Below are 21,133 nucleotides of genomic sequence, written 5' to 3'. Positions count from 1 at the left end.
GGCTAAAGATTTGTTTTGCAGCACCCCTAGCAAGCAGGGACAATCAGTTTTTCCTCCCCAAATGGTTTGCGTTATGGAAAGAGGACGAGAGCAGGTCGGTCCGTGGTGTGCAGCAGGGCTGAGCCCCGTCACGTTGCGTTAGTGTGAGGGTGTGGGGCACGAGGGGATGGATGTGCGAGGGTCAGGGGCTGCTCGCTTGACTGCAGGCACCGCCAAGCCCTGTATTTAATCTCCTGCCCCATGAAGTCACCCCAGGAGCTACACACTGAGGTCTGTGTGTTGACCGTGGACTTGGCTAAAGGCGACTGGCCCCAAGCTGCAAAGTGCTCAGCTGAAGCCTCTCTGGGTTTGGAAGCTACCAAGAAAAACCAAAAAAACAAGGAAAACCAAAACAAACAAACAAACAAACAAACAAAAAAAAACAAAAAAAAACAAGGAAACCCAAGCACCAGGAGAAGACGGCGGCGAGCACTGCTTGGGGCCGGGGCTCTGAGCACGGAGCAACGCCTGCCGGGGAGGAGGATGCGCCTTGGTCCTCCATCAGGTCCTTCATGTTACTGGGGGAGGTAAAACCAGAGGTTTTCTGGTGCCCAAACTTGCGAAAGGAGAAGAAAAGAAGAAAGAAGACTGCCCATGTGCTTCTGTGAAGAAGGCATTTTGGGTTCAAAGCACAACCGGGCCCTTTGGTGCCAACAACCTCGCGTACAGAGCCCCCGGGTCCATCCTGCTGCTCGTGGGGCCAGGCATCGGTGCTGCGCTGCTGGGGGCCAGCACAAGGAAGGTCTCCTCCTCCCCGGGGTCTGCCACGGCCAAAGTGACACAGGGCAGGACGGCTTCTGCTTTAGGAGAGGTCCTCGCCCCGCACAGGGCAGGCTGCGGCCCTTCTTCACCCCGCACACTTCAGTACTTGGCTGGGAGGAGTTTAAACCTGGAAAGGTTTCGTGGCGTGTGGGAGAAGCTTCGTTGCCATCAGCAGGTCAGGAGGTTTAAGCTGAATGTCACCACTGAGACACCGCCACACCCTCTTCTGATGGAAACCGGGAATTTTTGTCTCCCTATCACTTCACCCATCCCTATCACCTAGCAGCCTGGCTCACGAGACACCTTTTCGCCAGAAAGTCTCAGATTCACCTCAGTGAACCCACAAGAACCTTAAAGCGGTGCCAACAAGCAGAGCTTCAAGTGGAATCGGTCTTGGGCAAAGATCTGCTGCCCTCGCAAGCACCCGAGGAGCCAAAAGCCATGGCTACAACCGAGCTGGCCGGCCACCGTGCCAGGCCGCGGGCTCGCCTTGAAGCCGTGTGGAAGCAGAGGGAAAGCCTGGCTTCGAGGGGCTGTCCTCCAGAGAGATCTGAAAAATCAGTGGGGTGTCGTTTGCAGAAGTAAACATTTACCACTTCTATTCTATTTTGAGCATTCAAGGGAAAACGTGCTGTCACAGATAGGGCTGCGAGACGGACACACGGCGAATCTGAGCTCCCGACAGAAGCTCATGGGCAACCGGGCAAATAAAAAGGTAAACGGGGGGAAAAAAAGCACATCCAGCGATTATCTTCACCACGCGGAAAATAAACCGGGCAGCCGGTTACGCTGACCACTGCGGTCCGATGCAAAACCCTTCAGGTGCCAATAAAAGAGAAAAGTCCCCAGGAGCTTGGTCTGGGGAAGATGCCCAAGGCCCACAGCCGGGAGCTGTTCGGGATGGGGCTGGGGGAGACCCGAGGCTCCCACACAGCGCAGCACGTCGGAGGCTGATGGTTGTATACATATTTTTTCTGATTTTTTCTCTTCTTTAACCAATCCGGGATATAGGCACGGGCACGCACAGGGACATCAGATCTTTTCCCCCCGCACTTTAGCTGTGCTGTCAGAGTCAACGAGCGCCATCCACTTTATTTTTTTTTTTTAATAGGAAAATAAATAAATAGGAGGAAGGGCAGCGGGCGGGGAAGGGAAGTACCTCGGGCCGCAGCTGTTGCGGTGACCGCAGGGCAAAGTCTTTGAAGCGCTGCGGAGGCACAGAGCAGGCAGAGGCCCTTCCCCGGGCAGCTCAGCGTTCTGCAGCACAGCTTCAGCCAGGGAGCTGCTAGGTGTGCGTGTGCAGAAAATACACAGAAACAGAGGATTCCAAGACCCAGGTCTTTTTTCTTACAAACGCATGGCAGTACATTTTTAATTAACGTCTTTTTTAAAGTCTGTAGAATGGGAACTGTTGTGCACAGAGCCTGGCCCACCAGAAATGAGCAGCGCTGTCAGAGCACCCAGCTCTGTCTGGTCTCCTGAGATGCTTCAGAGAGCTGTGCAGGGACCTTCCCACTGCTGCAGTTCTGGGTCAGGCGCATGACGGCATCAAGCTTCGAGAAAAGCTAGTAATTATGTGCTTTGAACTCATCAGCCTACTTGATTTACCTGTAGATGCTCTCAATGTTTGGGTACACATCTGCTCCCAGCTCTCCCAGTGGGCTGGCGGTTCGGCAGCGCCCTGTGGCAACAAGCTCCCACTCCAAACCTGCTGCCTCCTGCTTTACGTGACCCTCTCTTTTAAACAACGACAGATTAGTAAGTCACATTTACCTCCTCTACCTGCTCTCTGAATACTCGGTCATGCTACGTGCTGCGCTGCAAATGCCTGCCCGGCCTTGCTGTGATGAGAAACGGCATCACAAGGCAGGGAGATGTAGAGCTCAGCATGGAAGCAGCTAGCAAAACTCCAGCAAAACCCAAAACTTATGGACAGAGCACGTCACGACAGCTAAAATCACTTCTCCTTTCCCCAAAGGTATCTCCATGCCATGGCAGGAGGGAACCGTAAACTGCATCGTACAGAACCGGGGCTTTCGGCTTGCCACAGTGTCAGCTTGGCAACCTCCCCAAAAACTAATATATTTACTTTTTTTAATGTTTTAATGTGTTTCAGCCTTAACACTGCTGCAAGCAGACTCGAGCAGCAGACCGAGAAGGGACGGGGCTGTGGATGACACAGACTCGCTGCAGCCACAGGGACAGGGCTGCGACCTGCGGACACGCCGGGTGGGCACGGACACGGCGTGGGCTTGGTGCTCCTCAGTTCTCTCCCCCCACCTGGGGCTCCCCAAAGGCAGGCTCCTCCGCCTCTGCAAAAGGACACTGAGATCCTGCACCAAGAGGTGCCAAGGAAAAATATGAAGCTCTAACGACGGAGGCACCTCCGCAGCGGAATTAAACCCATAAATAACCTGTGTTTAATGAGTCTCTTTATATGCACACGAGAAGTAGCCGTAATTTTTCTCGGTCCTCTTTGAGGCATGCAGCCCTCCGAGCGCTCGGCGAGGCTCTCCTGGTCCCCATGTCCACGGGGTGAGACTTTGAGTTACTTGACACAAACCAGAGACGTGGCCCGACAATTATCAGAGAGCAAAACTGGAACGAACGAGAAAAAATAAATGACATATTTCATCCTCCTCTTTTGTGGCTTTTATTTTCTTTTGTATTCGCTTTGGGAATAACATTCTTTCCATTGGGAAGAGTCTGATTTTCCATTAAATACAAAGCAGCTGCCATTTTGGAAACAAAAGGTTGATTAAATACAGATTTTGCATTTTCTCCCTAACGTACGAAGAGCTAGAACCATGCTTATTTCTGCTGATTTATCAGGGCAAAGCATCTGCCAGTTATGGCAGCAGGAAGACTTAAAAAGAGAGAGTGCTCTTGCTTCATCTTCGCAATATACTCCTAGCAGTTGTGGTATAAATAAAAGGTGAAAGATCTCGAGGCCTGGAGAACAGCAGGCTGCGCTGCTCCTCGCCTGCAGAGCCTGCGGACGCCCCGGCACGAGGGGTTCCTCACGCTCCGAGGGCTGCAGACCCCGCGCGTGGGCAGATCCCCGCTCGCTGCGATGCCCAGCGGAGGGGTCGGCGTGTTTTCCGTGACGTACGGCTGCCTGCTGGAAGTGGAACTCGTACATGACTTAAGCCCCAGATGTTGAGCAGACTGGAAAGAAGGATGAGCTCAAAACAACAACAAAAAAAAACAACGCAACACTCCACTTCCAACCCAATTTTTTTTTTCAAAGCTGGGCGATCAGAGCCGATGACTGAGGAGCGGTGACCAACCCAAGAAGCACATGAAACTTCGGCTGGTTTTGCACTTTTCCAGGAACTAAATCTTACACGAAATTTCCATTTCCAATATTTACGTGTTCTAGTTGAGATACAGAGAGAAGAAAATGAAAACTGCAAAAATGACTGCTAACTTGCGGTTGGTTTCCTTTTTTTTATGTTAGCACATCAGCTTCTCCTTAGTTATTGCCATTCACGAAACGTGATGAAGAAAGGCCACAGCAATCATGAGAAACCCAGAAGGTTCTGTATTTTTAAACGCTTTGCTTCCTTTCTCGTGCCATACCTAACCTGGGCTGCAGGATGCATGGCGAACGCCTCTCTGCGTGCCGCTGCCACCGGCCCAGCCTGCTCGAGCACTCAGCCATGCCAGGCTCCAAATATTCCACACAAATTCCTGATAATTCTCCGGGCAACCTCAGTCCCGGGGATCCCGGAGGGGAGGGGAAGACGAGACCGGGCTCCTGTAAGGCAGGTTGCTCTGCTGCCGAGGTGAGGCTAGGCCGGATAGCTAGGGGCTTCTGCAGCAGATGGGCATAAATTAGCATTCCTTCGCACGTTCGCTGCTTAAGAGGAGTCTTGCAAGACTTCAGGTTGCCAGTGCATGAAACCAGAGGAAAGCGTGTAATTGCAAAGTCTATTGTTTCACTTAAATTTGAGCCTAAAGGGAAAAAACATACTTTAACTTCTGCTAGGGCTGCTGGAAGGTCTGCGCTGGGCTCCGGTGCAGGAAGCAGCAGGCGTGTTCGAATTCCTCACGCCGAGGATGGATTTTCGACTGCCAAATTCCCCGTACCACACATCTGATTCTTTGTGTATGTATGTGCATGCAAAAGTAAGCATAAAATAGCTTTATAAATCTAAGTTTGTAAAATAAAATCAAAGCCAAACATGCCAAGGTGACTACTCAAAGGGAAGCAATTCCTAGGTAAGCGTGCACACCCTGGTTTAAAGGATTTATGGGACTGGGCATTTTAGCTTCAATTAATTTTCAAAGTGCTGAAAGCATACAAGAAACCATGTAATTACAAGATAACTTGGCTTACCCGGATTCTAGTTAACTAGCGCTCCTGGGTTAATCAGAGGTCAGCCTTCTCCCCAGCCAACCAAGCTAAATCCACCGTATTTGAACGCTTCGCTCCTTGCTTTAAAGCAACCATTAGTTCTTCTTTGGAGCCCTTCAGTTTTGCAAGTATTTAGGATTTCAGAGACACTTGAGAAGAAGAGGAAGGTAACTCGCAGCCACCAGCCCACAGCCAGGCAGGCAGCACAGGACCACACAGCCATGCAGCGCCGCTCCAGCCATAACCTCATCTTTTCCCAACCAGGGCACACTCATTTTAAGGGCATTTTGCCCAACCTTTAGGGCAAACTGGTCCGAGCAACCCCTCAAGAGGGTAGGATTATCTCTGGAGAGCAGAGGAAGCGCACAGAGGATTTTGGACACTGCTCTCAGCCCCATCCATGTCTGTGTCCCAGGCAACTCACTTTTTTTTTTTATTTGTTTGATTTTGTCTGTATCTACTACAACAAGAACCTTCTAGGATCAGCCACAACTGCTTCCCACCGGACGTTTTAAACGCTGCTACAATTGCTTCTTTGTGCTGCTACTTCGTGCGAACAGATCTTTATTTTTAAATCTCTCCTAGACAGACGGACTGGTGATTTATTTCCACCAATTAATACAAACTACCAGGAGAACAAAAAATTAGAGGGGTTAAAAGGAAAATTAGAATCTGTTGCAGTCAAAAACAAAACCAACTAAGAGCAGGCCAGCAAAGTCCCACCATATAAAGGGATTACTCCATTCCTGACCCTTTCCAGGGGACCTCCAGGTATTACTTTTCATTGATTTACCTTAATGAAACTAATGCACCCCTCTCCATAGGAAGCTGACTCCATAGCTGTCTAGGCACTGGATTCAATTAAAGAAATAAATACATCTGGCTTCTAAATTGTTGAAAGTCTTGGGAAGCCAGAGGCAATGTTACTTTTTGCATCCGTCCCTCTTGCGGTACACCCCAAGGCCACCAGGCGGGATGGTCTAAGCACAAGGTGACACTCTGCATCGCCTCTGGAAACTGGTGGCCATGGGGGGATGCGGTCACAGAATCGCAGAGAATCACAGAATTGTAGAATTGGTATCACAGAATTGGAAAGGACCTCAAGAGATCATTGGGTCCAACCCCCCTGCCAAAGAAGGATACCAGGACACCGCCAGCGAGCGCGACGCATCCCTGCCCGGCGAGCTGGGAACCGAGCCGTGGCTTTGGTGGAATCTGGCCTCGGCTTGCTTTCAGCAGGCTCCTTCTTTCCAGAAATTGGCGCTGATTTCAGACCTCGATGCTGACTTAGAACCCCCCAGGTGCCCGCAGCCCGCAAGGACTCGAGGCTCGGCCATGCTCAGTTTCCAGGAAAAGGGGCGCACGCACCCAACCGCGCCGCGACACGCCGACACCGCCGCGGCAGCCTGGCAGGCAGCTTGAGCAAAGAGCAGGGCTTAGAGGCGCAGAAGCAGAAGCTCGGAGCTCCACCACAGCACAGTTTGGGTCTCACAGCACACAACTGCATCGAGCCGCTTCGTGTCGACGAGCACGAGGCGCTCGTTTGTTTGCGCCTTGGCTTGCGGACATGGGAACAGGCACAACAACGGCAGCTCGAGAGCACTTTGCCATCTACCCGCGGAAAAAATGCCTTAGCTTTCCTCCCGCACACGAACCAAGCAGAAACGACAACAATCAGAGGCATTCGTTGAACCAGAAGGCAGGTCCTAAAGGTCTGCTCCGCTGTCTTTTGTGCTAATTGCCCTAATCCAAATCGGGCGATAGCAACATCAAGAGCCCACGCTGCTCTCCGGAAAAATAATATTCGAACAATACCGCCGGAGGGAAGGCTTAGCAGTCCCAGCGCCGCGTTGGAGCACTTAGACCGGGAGGGAAATCCCCACGGGGGCAACAGAGCCTGTCAGCTCGAAAGGGAGATATATGCTGAACAGAACCCAGGGCGCATGGGGGGATTTACAAAGGTCTTTTCTCTTTCAAGTAGAGGTTGCAAATCCCATCGTGCTTTCCCTAATAGCAGGCATTGCCCCTAATTCCTCGCACATTTAGGGATGCATGGGGGATAAAAGGAGGCAGTTAAAAGCGACGTGGTCTAAAAGCAACGATTTATCAATGCTACTTCAGTGGCACACTTGTGTGCGACCTGTCTGCAAGGAAACCTGCTATCCCGGCCTCCTATTTATTCTACTGATTTATCTCAGAAACTGAAAGAAAACTCATGCCTGCGTCGGCAGCAGAGGAAGGGACAAACTTCCACCCAAAGTTAATATTTTCCTTTCCTCCCTTTCGAGAGCCATGACCCCTTCTGGTTCAACTCACCCTCTAACGCTGGAGGTGCGAGCAGAGCAGCCGGCACGCGCCCGACACAGAGCCGTGTACTCACCGACATTGTAGAGTGGACATCTACATCCCCCTACAGAGGACAACACAGGGAGTTTAAGTCAAGTGCAGAAGAGAGCAAAGCAACAGCGAGCGAGGCAGAGAGGTACACATCCATCGGGCACCTACAACCCCTCAGCGCTCCGACCCAGGCACGAGCTACAGGAGGAACGAATCACAAAGTGCAACAAGTGCCACTTTTGTTGCTGGCCCTGGTATTACACGGGCTGTGCAACCTGGGGCAAGCTGCCAGCCCCGTGCCTCAGCTTTCCCACCTGTAAAATGGGCACGAGAGATGCCCACGGGCAGATGTCCAACCCCAGCAAGAGGCCCACAGACGTCTGCAGAACTCGCTCAGCTCCTCCAAGGGCAAGGGGATGTTGTCTAAGCACAGGCTGGATTCGTGCAAATCTAAAGAACGTGTCTTTGGTGCTTGTATCATGTTTTCCTGACAGTTATTTTCCACTCAGTGAAATAAATGACCTTCCCTCCCCGTGTGGTCAAGGCTGTGGCTGGTACGGAGCTCGGGCTTGCGGTGCATTTTACCTCCATGCACGTCTTGCCCTTTCACATATTATGCAGGATTTGGCTTTTAAAAGAAAAACATAGGTAACTGTTCTCTTTAAAAAGAAAATAAACACTTTTAAAGTTCTTTCCACCAATGCAAAATCTGCTGGGGCCAGCGTATTTATTTGCAACTGGGAAGAGATGCCAATATGGTGAATAAGGCAAAATGTTCCAGGCAGAGCGTCCGCAGCATTTGCGCAGTTCCAGCTGAAATCTGTGCCTGCCATCTGGCAAAAATAAGCACAAAGGGGGGGGAAAAAAAAAAAACAAAACCCTCCGCAGAGAGTTCCCGCTGAACTGCTCGGGACGGCGGAGGTTGGAGTTTGTTCGATCGCTGAAAGATTGCTTCCCCTTCCCGGGTCACCATCACCTCTTGACCTGCCCTGATTACCTTCCAAAGGAGGTTATCAAGATACAAGACTAACAGAGGATTAAAGGAAACTTAAAATAAAAACAAAACACACCCCTTCCCCCCTGCCCCGCTCCCCTCCCCCAGGAAAACATCCTTGCTTTGTTAACCTGACAGTTCACTGTAGGTGTTGACACAACCCTCCATCTTTGAAAAGCTTAATGTCAACAAATCAGTGTGTTTGGAGTAGCCCTGTCAATGCGATTTACATTAACTTGTCTAACAAGAAATAAAAACAACAATCAGCCATCAGAGACAAAAGGCTTTTTCAGTCATTCTTTTTAAAAGTATGATGCCGAAAATGTTCATTTTTGAGGCCGCGGCCCTTTCCTTGCTGAAAACCAGCAAACCATTTTTTTTAATGTTTAAAAAAAAAAAGGAAAAAAAAAAGATATTTTCTTTTAAAGGAGGCCTGAGCATCCCATATTAATAAGCAGAGCAGCGGCGGCCGTAACCAACTCTCACTGGTTAACACAGGAAGAGGGCAGCCTCGAAGCCAAATGTTAATTCTGCTTTTATTTCCACCAGCATGTTATTTGCTTTGAGACATTTTGGGCACTTAGCGGAGCATTTTCGAATTGTGGCTATAAACCACCATGAAAAGCCCGTGCAGCAGCGGTATGCACCAAAGCCCCGTTAACTTCACCATGAACTTTTCACCCCCGTCCCCGGGCTCGCCGTCCCGAAGCGAAGCTGCAGAAAGGGAAGAGGTTCTGGGGACTCCCGGGATAAGGCATTTTCTGCTGGCTTTAGGAACGACAGCCGCCCCCCCGGCACGGGCAAGCAGAAGGAGCTGCTACAAAGGCTTCTTCCCCACTTGCTCTAAGGGAAAAATCAGGAATTGCAATTCCTGCCTGGACACTCAAGGAAGAGGGGACGCTCTGTGCCACTCCACGAGCCAGGACTAGCTTGAGGCAGGGGTATTCATCCCTCCCCGCAATAAATACGGGAAGGATTCGGTCCTGTGTCCCCCAAAGGGACACACAGCCGGAGCTTTTTGCTCGCTCAGCATCTCGCCTCTCCTCCTCTCCTCTCTCCAAATCTCTCCGAAATGCTGCCCGGGGACAGCCGGACCCTCCAAGGCCGTTTGCTGGGCCCCGCTGCGCGCTCTGAGCCTTGACCCCAGGGAGGTTTCCTGCCCACGAGCAGCCCCGGCCAACACAATGGGATTACTCACACGTCAAGTTAAGCAACCGCCTGCATTTTTGCAGGATCAGGGCTTTCGGCTCTGTTATATTACAGGACAGAGCTTTTTGTTGCTGTAATTTTAGCACGGGAACCGCCGACATGCCCAGGCCGAGTTTCTTTGATCAGCAGGTGAAGGTTTTTTTCGGGGTAATTACTGTCGTGACAAAGGGCCGCTGAGTAGCTCGCCTCCTGCCACTTAGTCATCTCCTCAGCCTGCCGCTCTCGTTCTCCTAAAAACCTGCCGCAAGGTCGCACGCGAGCAGAGAGCCCTTCGCTTTGGTTAATGGCAGAAATTCGGAGCACAAAGGCACCCGGCAGCCAGCTCGGGAAGCTGGGGGCACTTCCAAAGCAGCAGAAGCCAAGAGAACAGAGGGGCAGGCGTTGTGCAGAGACCACTTCTAGGAACAAGAGGATGCTCCGCTCCCCAAGGACAGACACTGCAGTCCCTTCCCTCTCCCTGTAAGCTACCCAAGTGTGGAGATCCTGTATTTTATAGCGGGAACAGGCTGCAAACGCTTCAAACAGGACAGCAGCTCCTTTAGGTTGTGGTGCATTTGGGGCTGGGTGTAGGTCAGCAGTACAGAGAAGGCCCTACCTTGCCACTGGCAATCCCACACGGACTGACAATTCACGCTTTTTGGAGATGCTTCCTTTCCCTCTCCAAGCCCTCTCACTCCTTCCTTCCACAGAGGAAGCACATCCCGTACACTCGGTGCTTTCACAAACATCGCCTTCATTTTTCTGTCCTTTCAGACAGACGGGGGCTTTCCCACGCCTCATCTCCTACAAATCACTTCGAAATGTACTCAGATTTTAAAGTGTTTCTAAATAAGTTGCCGGGAAAAGGCCCTTGAGCCTCATGAGAAGGGATCACCGAGGGAGCTGGGTACCTTGCCGCCAGCCTTTGGTTCTTCCTGACTCCCCCTCGCTCGCTGCCGCCTGCAGGGTACGCAGGGACCTGCCAGCAAAGTGCAAGGGATTCGTCTCCGTAACGCTCCTCTCAAGGCAGGAGCTCCAAGATATCAAAAATCCCAGACCTCTCTCTCCTTTCAGCCATTTAACCCTGATCTGTAGCTTCAGAAATCAGACCGCAGCCTCTGATTAAGCTGCCTGCCCTGTCTCGGGGCCGGTGGCAGGCTCAGTGCCGTGCGATGCTCCGAGGAGAGCATCTGAGCAGCACCAGCACGTTACCCGGCTCCTCCACCGCAGCCAGCAGCCTCCTCACCCACTCGGTGCTTTTGTTGCAGCTGCGGAACAGAAAGGCTGCTTCGAGCCGCCTCGGCCGATTTGCTGCCCTCCCGGGCTCCGAAACAATTTTGATGAGTTCAAAATGGAAACGTTAATGTTTAAGGAAGATAAATCACTCCAGGCCCATCTCATAAATCACCGTGGGCTCCTCTCCCTATCCTCATCCCTCCCGTTAGCCACGCTGCGGTGCGGGGAGCAGACCCTCCCCAAACTGGACTGCATGGGGGGGCGAGAACCACCAGCGGGGTTTTGTCCCTATATAAAAAAAAGGGTTTTTGTCCCTATATAAATATCCCTATAAAAACACGCCCTTTTGTGTGTTTCTGTACACAGGAAACAAAACCCTCGTACCCCTGTACTTTTGTACCCTTGTAGCTCCTTTGCTTGAGGTACAAACGTGTTAAAAATATCAACAAAGGGTCCAAAGCAAAGCGGAGAGGAAGGCTGAGCTTTTCTTAGCTCCTGGTGCTCCGTCTCTACCAAGGGGACCTGCCCGGAGCTCACACACTCGCTGCTCTGGGAGCAGGTAAAAGTTGCTGCCTGCGGCAGGGCTGTTTGACCGCTTCCAGCAATTCCACTACTTGCTTGTGTACGTAATCCAAAAAGTGGCTACACTGGGAAAGCCGCTTTCATTTCTCTTTTGGTGGCTTCTCCAAGCACGGCAAACCAGAGCTCGTTTCCACCAGCTACCGAATCTTGCTGCCATGATGGAGAAGGGCAAAGACATAACTATGTGGAAGAGTTTGCAAGGTACTGCTGAAGTTTTGGGGCTGTGACACCTCCTGGAGTGCTCTGGAGTGCATAAGCATCCCTTCCAGTGGTGCAATCACCGAGACACTAACCAGCAGAATGAAGTTAAGAAGTGTCCTTGTGTATTATCAGCCTTCTCTTCCTGTTTATAGCCAAGCCAATAAAAAGGTGCCCACGCTGTGTGCCGGTACTCTATAATCCTGGGCACCCAGTAACAACAAATAAATGACAGTCCAGTGAAGAAGAAAGATGTGGAATTGCTTTTAGGACAAATACAGACTTCACAAGATTTGCTATTTCAACATACCTGCTGATTGAAGAGACTCGTAAGTATATATCCAGACAGCTCAGAACAAATCTTGTTTAAAAGCAAAAAAGCTGTCTGAGCAAAAATGAAACTCCCTGGTGGTTACATTTTTCCTACTCAAGGGGACACTAGTCAGCCAAGTGCAAAAAAAACAACATAAAAGACATTTTTGATCGCAATAACAGCATAAACACAGGCATATTTTAGCAGAGAAAAGAAAGAAACATATGCTGCCTTACGACGCAGAGCGATATTTTGATGTAAGGCATCCAGTGATTGGACAAACAGTTGGAAATGTATCTGCAGCTCAAGTAATACGCACCCTTCTGCTGGGACCTCTCAAAATGATTGTTGAATGTCTGTTAAGCTGAAAGTTAATGTATCTAAAATATAGGTGGTAGTGAATTGTGTTCCTGCCTCTACTGGTGGACTGGGATGTTTCTCTCCCTCGTTCACACACGAGCAGATTCACAAATAATCACAAATACTCGGGGAGACTCTCGCCGAAGCCTGACTTCTGCTAACACGTGAAATAGCTCACTTTAAAACTAGATTTGCTATTTCATAACACTTGACACTTTGTCAGACAGAGCCAGCGTAAGGCCCCATTTCCATCGCACTCCATAAGGCTTGAGCAACCCTTGCTTTCAGCAGCACCGTCAGGTGTCTGTGTGCTCCTCGGTCAGAAAAAGAAAGCAAATTGGTGGGGTCGCTTACCGGGAGGTGCGTGAACACGGCAAACGTGCTGCGCAGAAAGCCAATGAGGTCTACCAGGTAGTCACTGGCCTTGCTGCCCGGCTCCATGGCCATCCAGTCGTAATCCGCCAGCTGCAAGAACTGGTCTATCTTCTGGTTCAGGTTGGTGTAAATCTCTTCCTCAGCAGCGTGGCGGGCGTCCTGCGAAACAAGGTAAAGTTGTATGGGATGGAGACTCCACACCACGCCTCTGCACAGATGCTCTGTGAGCAACGGGATGAAAGACTGGCCCGAAACTTAGCCCTAAAGGTAGCACAGGACAGTGTCTGTAGGCAACTACAGGGTTGTAACAGCCTCAGGATAGCTCGTATCGGTGGGACTTGTGCTGCCAGATCTTCTGGAAGCCCAGAGCTTCCCTGCCAGAACAAGGATAGGAAAAGACATCCTCAGGACAAGTAGGAAGATGTTGCTGGATGGGATGAGGAAGGGACTTCCCTGGGGTCATGGGGCTTTCATCTCCTGCTGAGTTATCCCAAGGGCAAACCTCACCTAATCAATTCCCTGCCATTGCTGGAGTCCTTGGCACTGATCCTGTCTCCTGCTCCCTAGACAGTGGGCACAATTCAGACACCCCACAACTGACCCAGTTATAGCCTTAGGACTTCATGTAAAGTATCTGAGGAGGATCCTCTGGGGTTAGGATTTAAAGATTTAAAGACTGGGGAATTTCCAGCACTTTCTTCCAGACCTGAGTTTTAGCATTTCCACTCCTGTTAGCATTTAATAACACTAAAAGATGGGAAGAGGCAAAAATTTAATTTCTGAAAATCTATTCTCTCGGGTGAAAGGAGAGAGCTTGTGTTCATGGCCAGATGTATGCAACGCTGTATGGAGATCAAACAGCAAAACGAAGTTCATTTAAAAAAAAAATCAGGCCTTTGTTTAAAAGCTGCTTAATCCTGCAGATAATGAGTGTTGCAGTCACAGCCTGTAAATTAGGGCTACAAAGGCTCCCGATCTAGACAGAAGCAAAGCATACAGCTGCTCTGAAGGACAAACCCAAAAAGCTCGTCTGATGGCATACAGTTCCCAGGATATGCCAAAATTACCTTTCAGCTCAGCTCAGCTCCCTCCATACAGACACCCACACACCTGGGTTTGAAAACAGATCCTCTCAACCCAAATACCGACGGCAGCTCCCCAGAGGAGCCGTTTACCGGCATTCTCACCTTGAAAGTCGTGGTCCCATAAAGTTTTGTAGTGTGGACAGTCTCTGGAAGTACGTTGGTGATATTGGTTATGAATTCCTCGAGGAACTTGCACGATTTTTCCAAATGGGTCGTGTTTATAATGATCTGTACAAGCTGCAAAGGTTAAAAAAGGAAAAAAAAAAAGTATTTAAAAAAGGTGCTCCTGAAGCCAGGGAGGTGCCAGGCTGGTGGGTGCCAATTTCTAAGAACTTCTGGCATGAAAAGCTGACGCTGTGCAAACACACTAACCTTTGCTTCACACTCAAAGGCTCTCCTCCTTTAACAACATCGAGAGACTTATATAAAAGATAATTTTTTGGGGAAAAAAAGCATTTCCCATGACAGCCACTGATATCACAAAAGGGTTTTTTTAATGACTTTTCTATATTCAGCTGTCAGTCAGCTCTTGTTTCAGCACAGCTCAAATGCAACAGGCTTACAAAGAAGTGCCATGTCAAATCGCAGGTATCCTGTCTGCTCGTGAACCCTAACTAACCCATACCTTGAGTGACACCTACCAACATCACGCTAAGGCTTTCAACAAAGAAACCACAAGGTTTTGCTTCTCCAAGGGTGGTGTGGTGAACAGCAGATCCTACCCTGGTATCTCCTTGGTTATCATACCCACCATTATCTGCAATTTTCTTAATGCTGTCTTCTCAGCTGCCTTCACATGGCGCTAGTTTGGGGCATTAAAGGCAACTAGAGAGCAAAAGACTCTGCTGAAGTCAATCAACGTAAACGTTTATAATCCAGAGGAAAACAATCCCAGCTCCCACTCAAGCATCGCTGACTTGGAAGCCAAATACATCGCTAATTCCTTAAGCAGGTACCTTTTCTTCTGTGCAGACTGCCATGAATATTTTCAAGGTGTAACATAAGCTGTAGCAAAACCTTTCCAAAAAACATCTAGCTCAGATATCATGCCAAAACACTTCTCTTGCAGACAGAGAAGGCATTACAATGCTCTGGATTGACATAATTTAATTGCTGGAGTATGGTGTGGTAGTCTGCAGTTACCTCTTCTAAAGAAATTATTTTGAAACACAAATCATTTGTTTCTGAATGAGATGGAAATAGGCAGTGCCCTGCCAGGCAGAGCATTGTTTCTTTTCTTTTCTTTTTGCCTCTTTGATCCTTTCATGTTTAAGCACCGACTTGAGTGTTGCATACACATAAATACTGAAGTAACGCTGCAGAGATTACAGCACCCAACTCGTGTTGGTGCCAGGTGACATAAGAAGGGGCAATGGCCACAGACTGGGAGGTTCAGCTTGGATATTAGGAACAAAAAGAGTTGTTAAGAATTGCAGCAGAATGCCCAGAGAAGCTGTGGGACCTACGTCTTGGAAAAATCAAGTCAGTTAGAGAAAGCCATAGCTGATGTGACCCAGGTTTGGCAATAATACAGGAGAAGGTCAGACTAGAGACCTCCATAAGTCACTTCCAGCCAGTGCTTCTGTGATTTCAGCCAGCTTTTTGCTTGTAAGAAATCGAATTACGATCTTTTTGAAATCCTCCTGTTTTGCACTTGGTCCCTGGAAAGCATTACACACATAACTAGGAGGGCTTCTCATTTCTGAATTCCTTGGGTTAATTCTGTTCTTGATTTTTGCCTTCTAAAAAGTCCTCATTTATTTGCTTTTCCTTATGTCAGCCCTTACGTCACAATCGTGATGCATTTTCCTATAGTTTCAACTTAATTAAATATTAAATATTTCCAACTGTGTGAAATTCCTCCTAAACCTCTTCTCTGGTCACCACCATTTATTGGTTCAGATCAGCCATCAAACTCGGAGGCCCTGCTTTGATCCTCTTCCACCGCTGGTTATGAGCTTTCCTGCTCCCTCCCTGGTTCCTTCATGTTCCCATTTTCTCTTGAACTCGGAGGGGTAACACCTCCTTGCTTGAGTATTCAAATGAAAACCAGAAAAAACAGTATCGTCTTTCCCTGCCCTTTTGTTAAGGGGTGTCAAGGTCGTTGAAAACGCGGAGAAAAGGAAAATCTGCTGCTCAGCTGAAAGCTTGCTGCACACTGAGACTGACGTCTTCTACAGCCGGAGTTTGGTTTTCTGCAATTAATTTTTTTCATCTCTTGAGAGCTGTCCCCGGTGGCTAATTCAGGCTACCAGGTGGAGGTCCCAGTGCAGATGCTGCGTCTCATTTTATGTAATTAGGAATTCACAGGTTAGACAGTGGTCTTGGCATCTTTAGCAGCGTGTGCCACTACGCCCTGCTAGATCCTTCTTCCTTCCCATTCCAAGTGCACATTTATGAAAAATTAATTAAAGAGGATAACTGACCGTGATGGTTGGTACATGGTCTTGCATTACCTTATCCACTGCTTGGAAGAAGATACTGGAGCACCCAGAAACAGATAGTGTTGCTTAAAATTAAATCTGGGAAGCGATAGTTGTGCAAGGGACTTAAATATCTTTTGAAGTCACTTTTGACACCATGACTATGCTTTCATACGATATGTGACTCTCCAAATTGCCCTCTAATTCCAGGGCTCCACGCAGCCACGTCTATGTCTCATCTTTTCTAAATAGGGAAGGATTTGAGAAGCTCAGAGGAAAATCATAGTGTGCTTCCAGTTGGACAAACAAGTCAATGGTTACGCAAAGAATAGAGGCAGGAGGGAATAAAGATGCTCAAAGTATCTTTTCTTCAATTAAATTAGAAAAAAATATGGCAGAGATGACACAGGGAGAAGGTTAGTTGTACCTTGGCAAGCGGTAGGGAAGAAGAGGGTGAAACTCTCTTTACAAGTATGGGAAGAGATTCAGAGATGAACACCAGAATCATAGAAACATAGAATATCCCGAGTTGGAAGGGACCTTCAGCTCGCCCTCCCTACCCTCAATCACTCGGTGGCCACTGTTTGCACCAGCAGCAAAAGGATCATCTGGGGGATGGACAGTGCAAGGGACAGAACTGCATTCTTCTTCCTGCAGGGAGCCCCTGGACGAGCAGGACGAGGAGGAATTTGCCCCCAAGGAGCAGAGAGATTCCAGAGATAAAGGTCTGAGGATGCAACCTGTGCAAATACGGACTGCCAAAATGCTCTAAACTCTCTGAAACTCCCCCACATGGGGTATTTACAGTGTCCAGGGAACGTTATCCATTTCTACAGCACAGTTAATTAAAGAACTGCAGCTGTACTAATACCTGCTCATTTTGTAACGGCACACAGAGGTCCCACTAAGGTGTCCAACCTGGCTTGGGTACCGCACACATTCCCAAGCAGTCGTGACTTCCATGCCTTGAACTTTTCAGAAATCTGGCTTTGCGCACAGAAAAGTACCAATCTCGAAAAGAAAATGCCCATATAGAGTTCATGCTGTATAAATGTGCTGGAACTGCCTCGATCATCTTTAGGTGGAGACCAGTCCCCCATCCTCTCACAGCTCTGGCGTTAAAACCACCCCAACTCCCCTTGAAGTCCTCTTGCCTGCCACTTCAATCCAGATATATAATGCTCCAAAAATCCAAAAGAGGGGCAATTCTAGTTACAGCAGAAAAATGCCTCCTCCTTCCGTACGTACAAAGTCTTTCTTGCTTTGCACAGCAATGCTGCCTAGCTCCTTTATTGTTCTCCAACTAAATATTTCACAGTCATGCTCCAAACCAGCACCTCTAAAAGGTGCTGGAACGAGCTCCAAGGGACCAAAGCCCACTCTTGTGCCCTGCCCTGGAAATTGGTCTGCTCGACTCCGAGTCTTACCTCTGTCAGCCCTACGTTTTTCCTCTTGATGACGTTCTGTAAACAGTTGCTCAGCGTTCGGGTCAGCAGCAGATTTGTCGATTTTCTAATCATATCATCAACTTCCGTGGAGCTGGAAAGGAGAATTTAAAGAGAGATTTGCAAAATGCTTTATCCCAAGGCAAAAAAATAAACATGGAGACCTCATCACCTGGTCTGCTCTCCGACCCTTCAGTAGCTTATGCTTGATCATCTGTACGTCACCCACGGGCAGCGACGTACTGATACAGACACATGCACAAAAAGACCTAAATTTTTGGTAATTTAGGATGTAAAGAAGGCAGGCTAATGGGGCAAACCTACATCCCTGCCAGGTCCAGGGGTGACGCCAGGGGAAGAGTCACCCACAGTGTTAGCACGAACGCATTCAGCCGAGCTGCTCCTCGTTGCACAAAGCTGAAATTTTCCAAATTCAGACCAAAACCCGCACCAGGGTGGGGAGGGAAACGAAAAAACTTGCTTGCCTTTTTTATTTTTTTTATTTGTTTTTCAACTAAATCAGATTGTAACATACTCGTGGCCTTTGCCAGGCAATTGCAACTGCAGGATTGCTCAATGCGGGGGGTTTGCCTTGCTGCTTTTTGCTGCAGGGACGCCGCCTTGCCCCTCCAAGCAGCAAGGTGCAACCTCTGATTTTTGAAAGAGGGTTTGGAAGCCGGCCCCAACGCAGGCTCCTTTGATCTGTCGTTGGCCCTGCATTAGCCCTGACACAACGGGGCTTTATCTCTGGCAGCGCAGTGACAGGCAGCTGACGGCAAAGAAAATTTCCAACTGCAAGGCTGAGAAACATTAATAACTTTCAGGCTCCCGGTAAATCAACCCCGCGACCTTTTGCTCCTTATCCTGTTCTACCTGACAAATGGGCCAGATTACAAAGCAGGGATCAAGAGGAGAAACAAAAGCAAACCTTCAGTTACCCCACCGCCAGCGCGGAGCTGGGGGCGTTGCCGTTGGGGGTGCCCCGGAGCAGGAATAAGAGCTGCCAGCCTCTGCCCAGCACACAGCTCCAAAATCCTGCGTGTATTTAATGTCAGACCGAGCCCACTGAGCCCAGCCCAGGGCCAGCAGCACCCGATGCTCCACGAAGCAAGACTGAGCCTCCTCCAGTAGGAACCCTTGTGGCCTCCCGAACCCGCTTGTTCACCCCCAGCAGCACTTTTTTAAGTCAGTCAGGACTTCCCTCGTGCTCCCTTTAAACCTGGGGTATGAGAATTGCACTGGAAGGCCCCAGGTTCCCAGGAGAAGCAGAGAACATCGCTCCTTGTGTGTGTCGCTGAGCTGAGCCGCGCTCTCGTTTCAGCCGGGCTGCGAAAGCCGTGGCTCGCTGCAGCTTTCCCAAGGAAGAGCCCAGCTGCACAAATCCCCCTACACAAGGCAGCTGCTCGCCACGCCGCGATCCTCAGCAGGTTTCCTTAATATTTCCTTTTCTCTGACGTTTAAAAGCCTGCTTTTCCAAGCCCTGCTCCTGCTGCCCTCTGAGCCCTGCTCCTGCTGCCCACCGGCCGCTATCAGGATCCGGCTTCTGATAACCTAAACTCAATGCCACCAGCCCAAGTCTTAGTGGGGGTCTCTTCTGGATCGTCACTGACAATCCCTGGGAGTTTATTTTGCCCCTGTTTAGCAGGGAAGAGCCTGTGGTGGTCAGGGCAAGCCCACGTCACCTCTCCGATCCCAGGACTCCTCTGTGATGCGAGGTCCAAGGTGATGCTTTGGGATTTTTCAAAGGGTGGAGCAGAATGTGGGGGGAAGAGAAACCAGCCACTACATTTGTCCTGGTCCTTATACTATGGCTCTCAAATAAGGTTTGACTTAAAAATAAACAAAACCAACAAGAAAAAGCAAAACCCCACCACAAATGCACGCGCACACAGCCCAGGCCCTCCACCACCCCCCAGAAAGGACCAGATTGTCCCCGGTCCCCTCCACCAGACAATAGCACGGTTAAATATAGCCAGGACAATAAAACCTACCGCCGTGATGATCCACAGATGGTAAAAAGGCACAAGAGACTTAAAGCGACACAGTGGCACAAGGGGACCTCGTGGCACTGGGGCAGCCACTTGGTGCTGCCAGCACAGCGTGGGAACGAGCTGGAGAACAGCAAGGGCTGGGTCCCGGCTCACAAGGGGCAAAAAAAATTGTGCATGGAGCAAAGGAGACACGAAGCAGTGCCTCTGCACATGCCCCGGGTGCCTTTGGTGAACTGTACTGGGAAATCAGGGAGTTGGGGGACTCACAAAGCCCGTCCCTGAGGATTTGGGAAGCACAGGAGGCTGCGATGTGCCGAGGCTGAAGGAGAAGCTGGTTGCAGGAGGCTGTGTTACCACTACCAGGGGTGCAGAGCGCGGCGGCCAGTTGGTTGTTCTGGACGCTGCCTTGCCAGGAGATGAAAAACAAGTGGGTTTGGACATTAACCCAGCTCTCCTCGCTAAACCGACGCGGCCATCAAATAGGTTGCGCTGTAAGAGTTTGCTTTTGAATTCAAACATCAACCTGTCATCAGGGCGTCAAAATTAAACAAGGCAGCGAGTGTCTGTCTGCGGGTACGCCCCGGGACGGTCACGCTCTTGGCAGGAGCGGGACGCTGCTGGCCCCTGCCCCACGCTGCAGCACAGCCAGCTCCGATGGCCCGGCCGTCCCCGTCCCTTGTCCCTTGTCCCTTCCTCCAGCTGCAGCATCAGCATCGCACAGTGCCAGCATCGCACAGCGCTTTGTGGATGGAGGCTTTGTTTCCATCCCTGACTTCACCTGCAGGAATCCGCAGCGACATCTCAGCCTGCAAGCCTCCAGGGCACAGACAAGCAGGGCTTAATGATACTACTTAGCACTTCCAAGGTGCATTTACCTCTTCAAAGCACTTCTAACCGAGTTTTCGCAGCAGACGAGTACTGCTTCCCAAGGCTTCCTGCTATCATTTTGTTAGTTGGCCACATAAGCTAGAAAATAAAGTCTAAATTGCAGTTTTATGGTGGGGAGAGTAGCCAGGCAATGCCTGCAGTTGGGAGCCGGCGGAGCAGAAAGATCTGACATCTCCCGGGAGGTCCCCACGCACCAAGAAAAAAAATCAGGAACGCTCCTTGGAAAATAACTGATCAAATCCAGGGCAGGATTTGACCGGGCACTGGAGCATGCCCCTTGTTTCGACAGCAAAGGGGCAATGAGGTGGCAACAAGAGCCTTGCCCAGCAGCCCCCGAGCCGATGCGGCGACGCGCAGAGTGGTGGCTCACGCCTACAGAGCAAAGCGCAGCTGCGCCGCTCCCTTGTAAGATGCAGGCTCTTGACTGAGAGGTAGAGGATGCTTCTGGGTTCAACAGAAAGGCCAAATCTCCGTTCTCAATATGCAAAAAGAAAGCAAACCCCCCAAACGAGCAGTACTTTTTGTGTGGGCTGCTCGCTCCGCACGTCTGCCCCATT

At 49.9% G+C, this 21,133-nt stretch overlaps 1 protein-coding gene across 10 annotated transcripts in view; it reads right to left on the bottom strand.

Annotated features, from left to right (window-relative positions):
* The window catches only part of EXOC6B (exocyst complex component 6B), a 293,888-nt gene that overhangs the window by 95,353 nt on the left and 177,402 nt on the right, over window positions 1-21,133 (bottom strand). For 7 of the 10 annotated variants that reach the window (XM_035547430.2, XM_035547427.2, XM_035547428.2 and 4 more), the window contains 3 exons: window positions 17,680-17,791; window positions 13,932-14,066; window positions 12,724-12,903 (listed from right to left, as the gene is read on the bottom strand). In XM_035547430.2, the coding sequence (XP_035403323.1) occupies window positions 12,724-12,903; window positions 13,932-14,066; window positions 17,680-17,791 (427 nt within the window). Of the gene's footprint in view, window positions 1-3,491; window positions 4,907-7,541; window positions 7,572-12,723; window positions 12,904-13,931; window positions 14,067-17,679; window positions 17,792-21,133 lie in introns of those variants that run through there. The other 3 variants (XM_035547434.2, XM_035547435.2, XM_035547436.2) reach the window with 3 other exon arrangements.

Source organism: Cygnus atratus, chromosome 4, assembly GCF_013377495.2.
Source record: "Cygnus atratus isolate AKBS03 ecotype Queensland, Australia chromosome 4, CAtr_DNAZoo_HiC_assembly, whole genome shotgun sequence".
NCBI lineage: Eukaryota > Metazoa > Chordata > Aves > Anseriformes > Anatidae > Cygnus > Cygnus atratus.
This window is presented reverse-complemented; position numbering and strand designations above follow the sequence as displayed.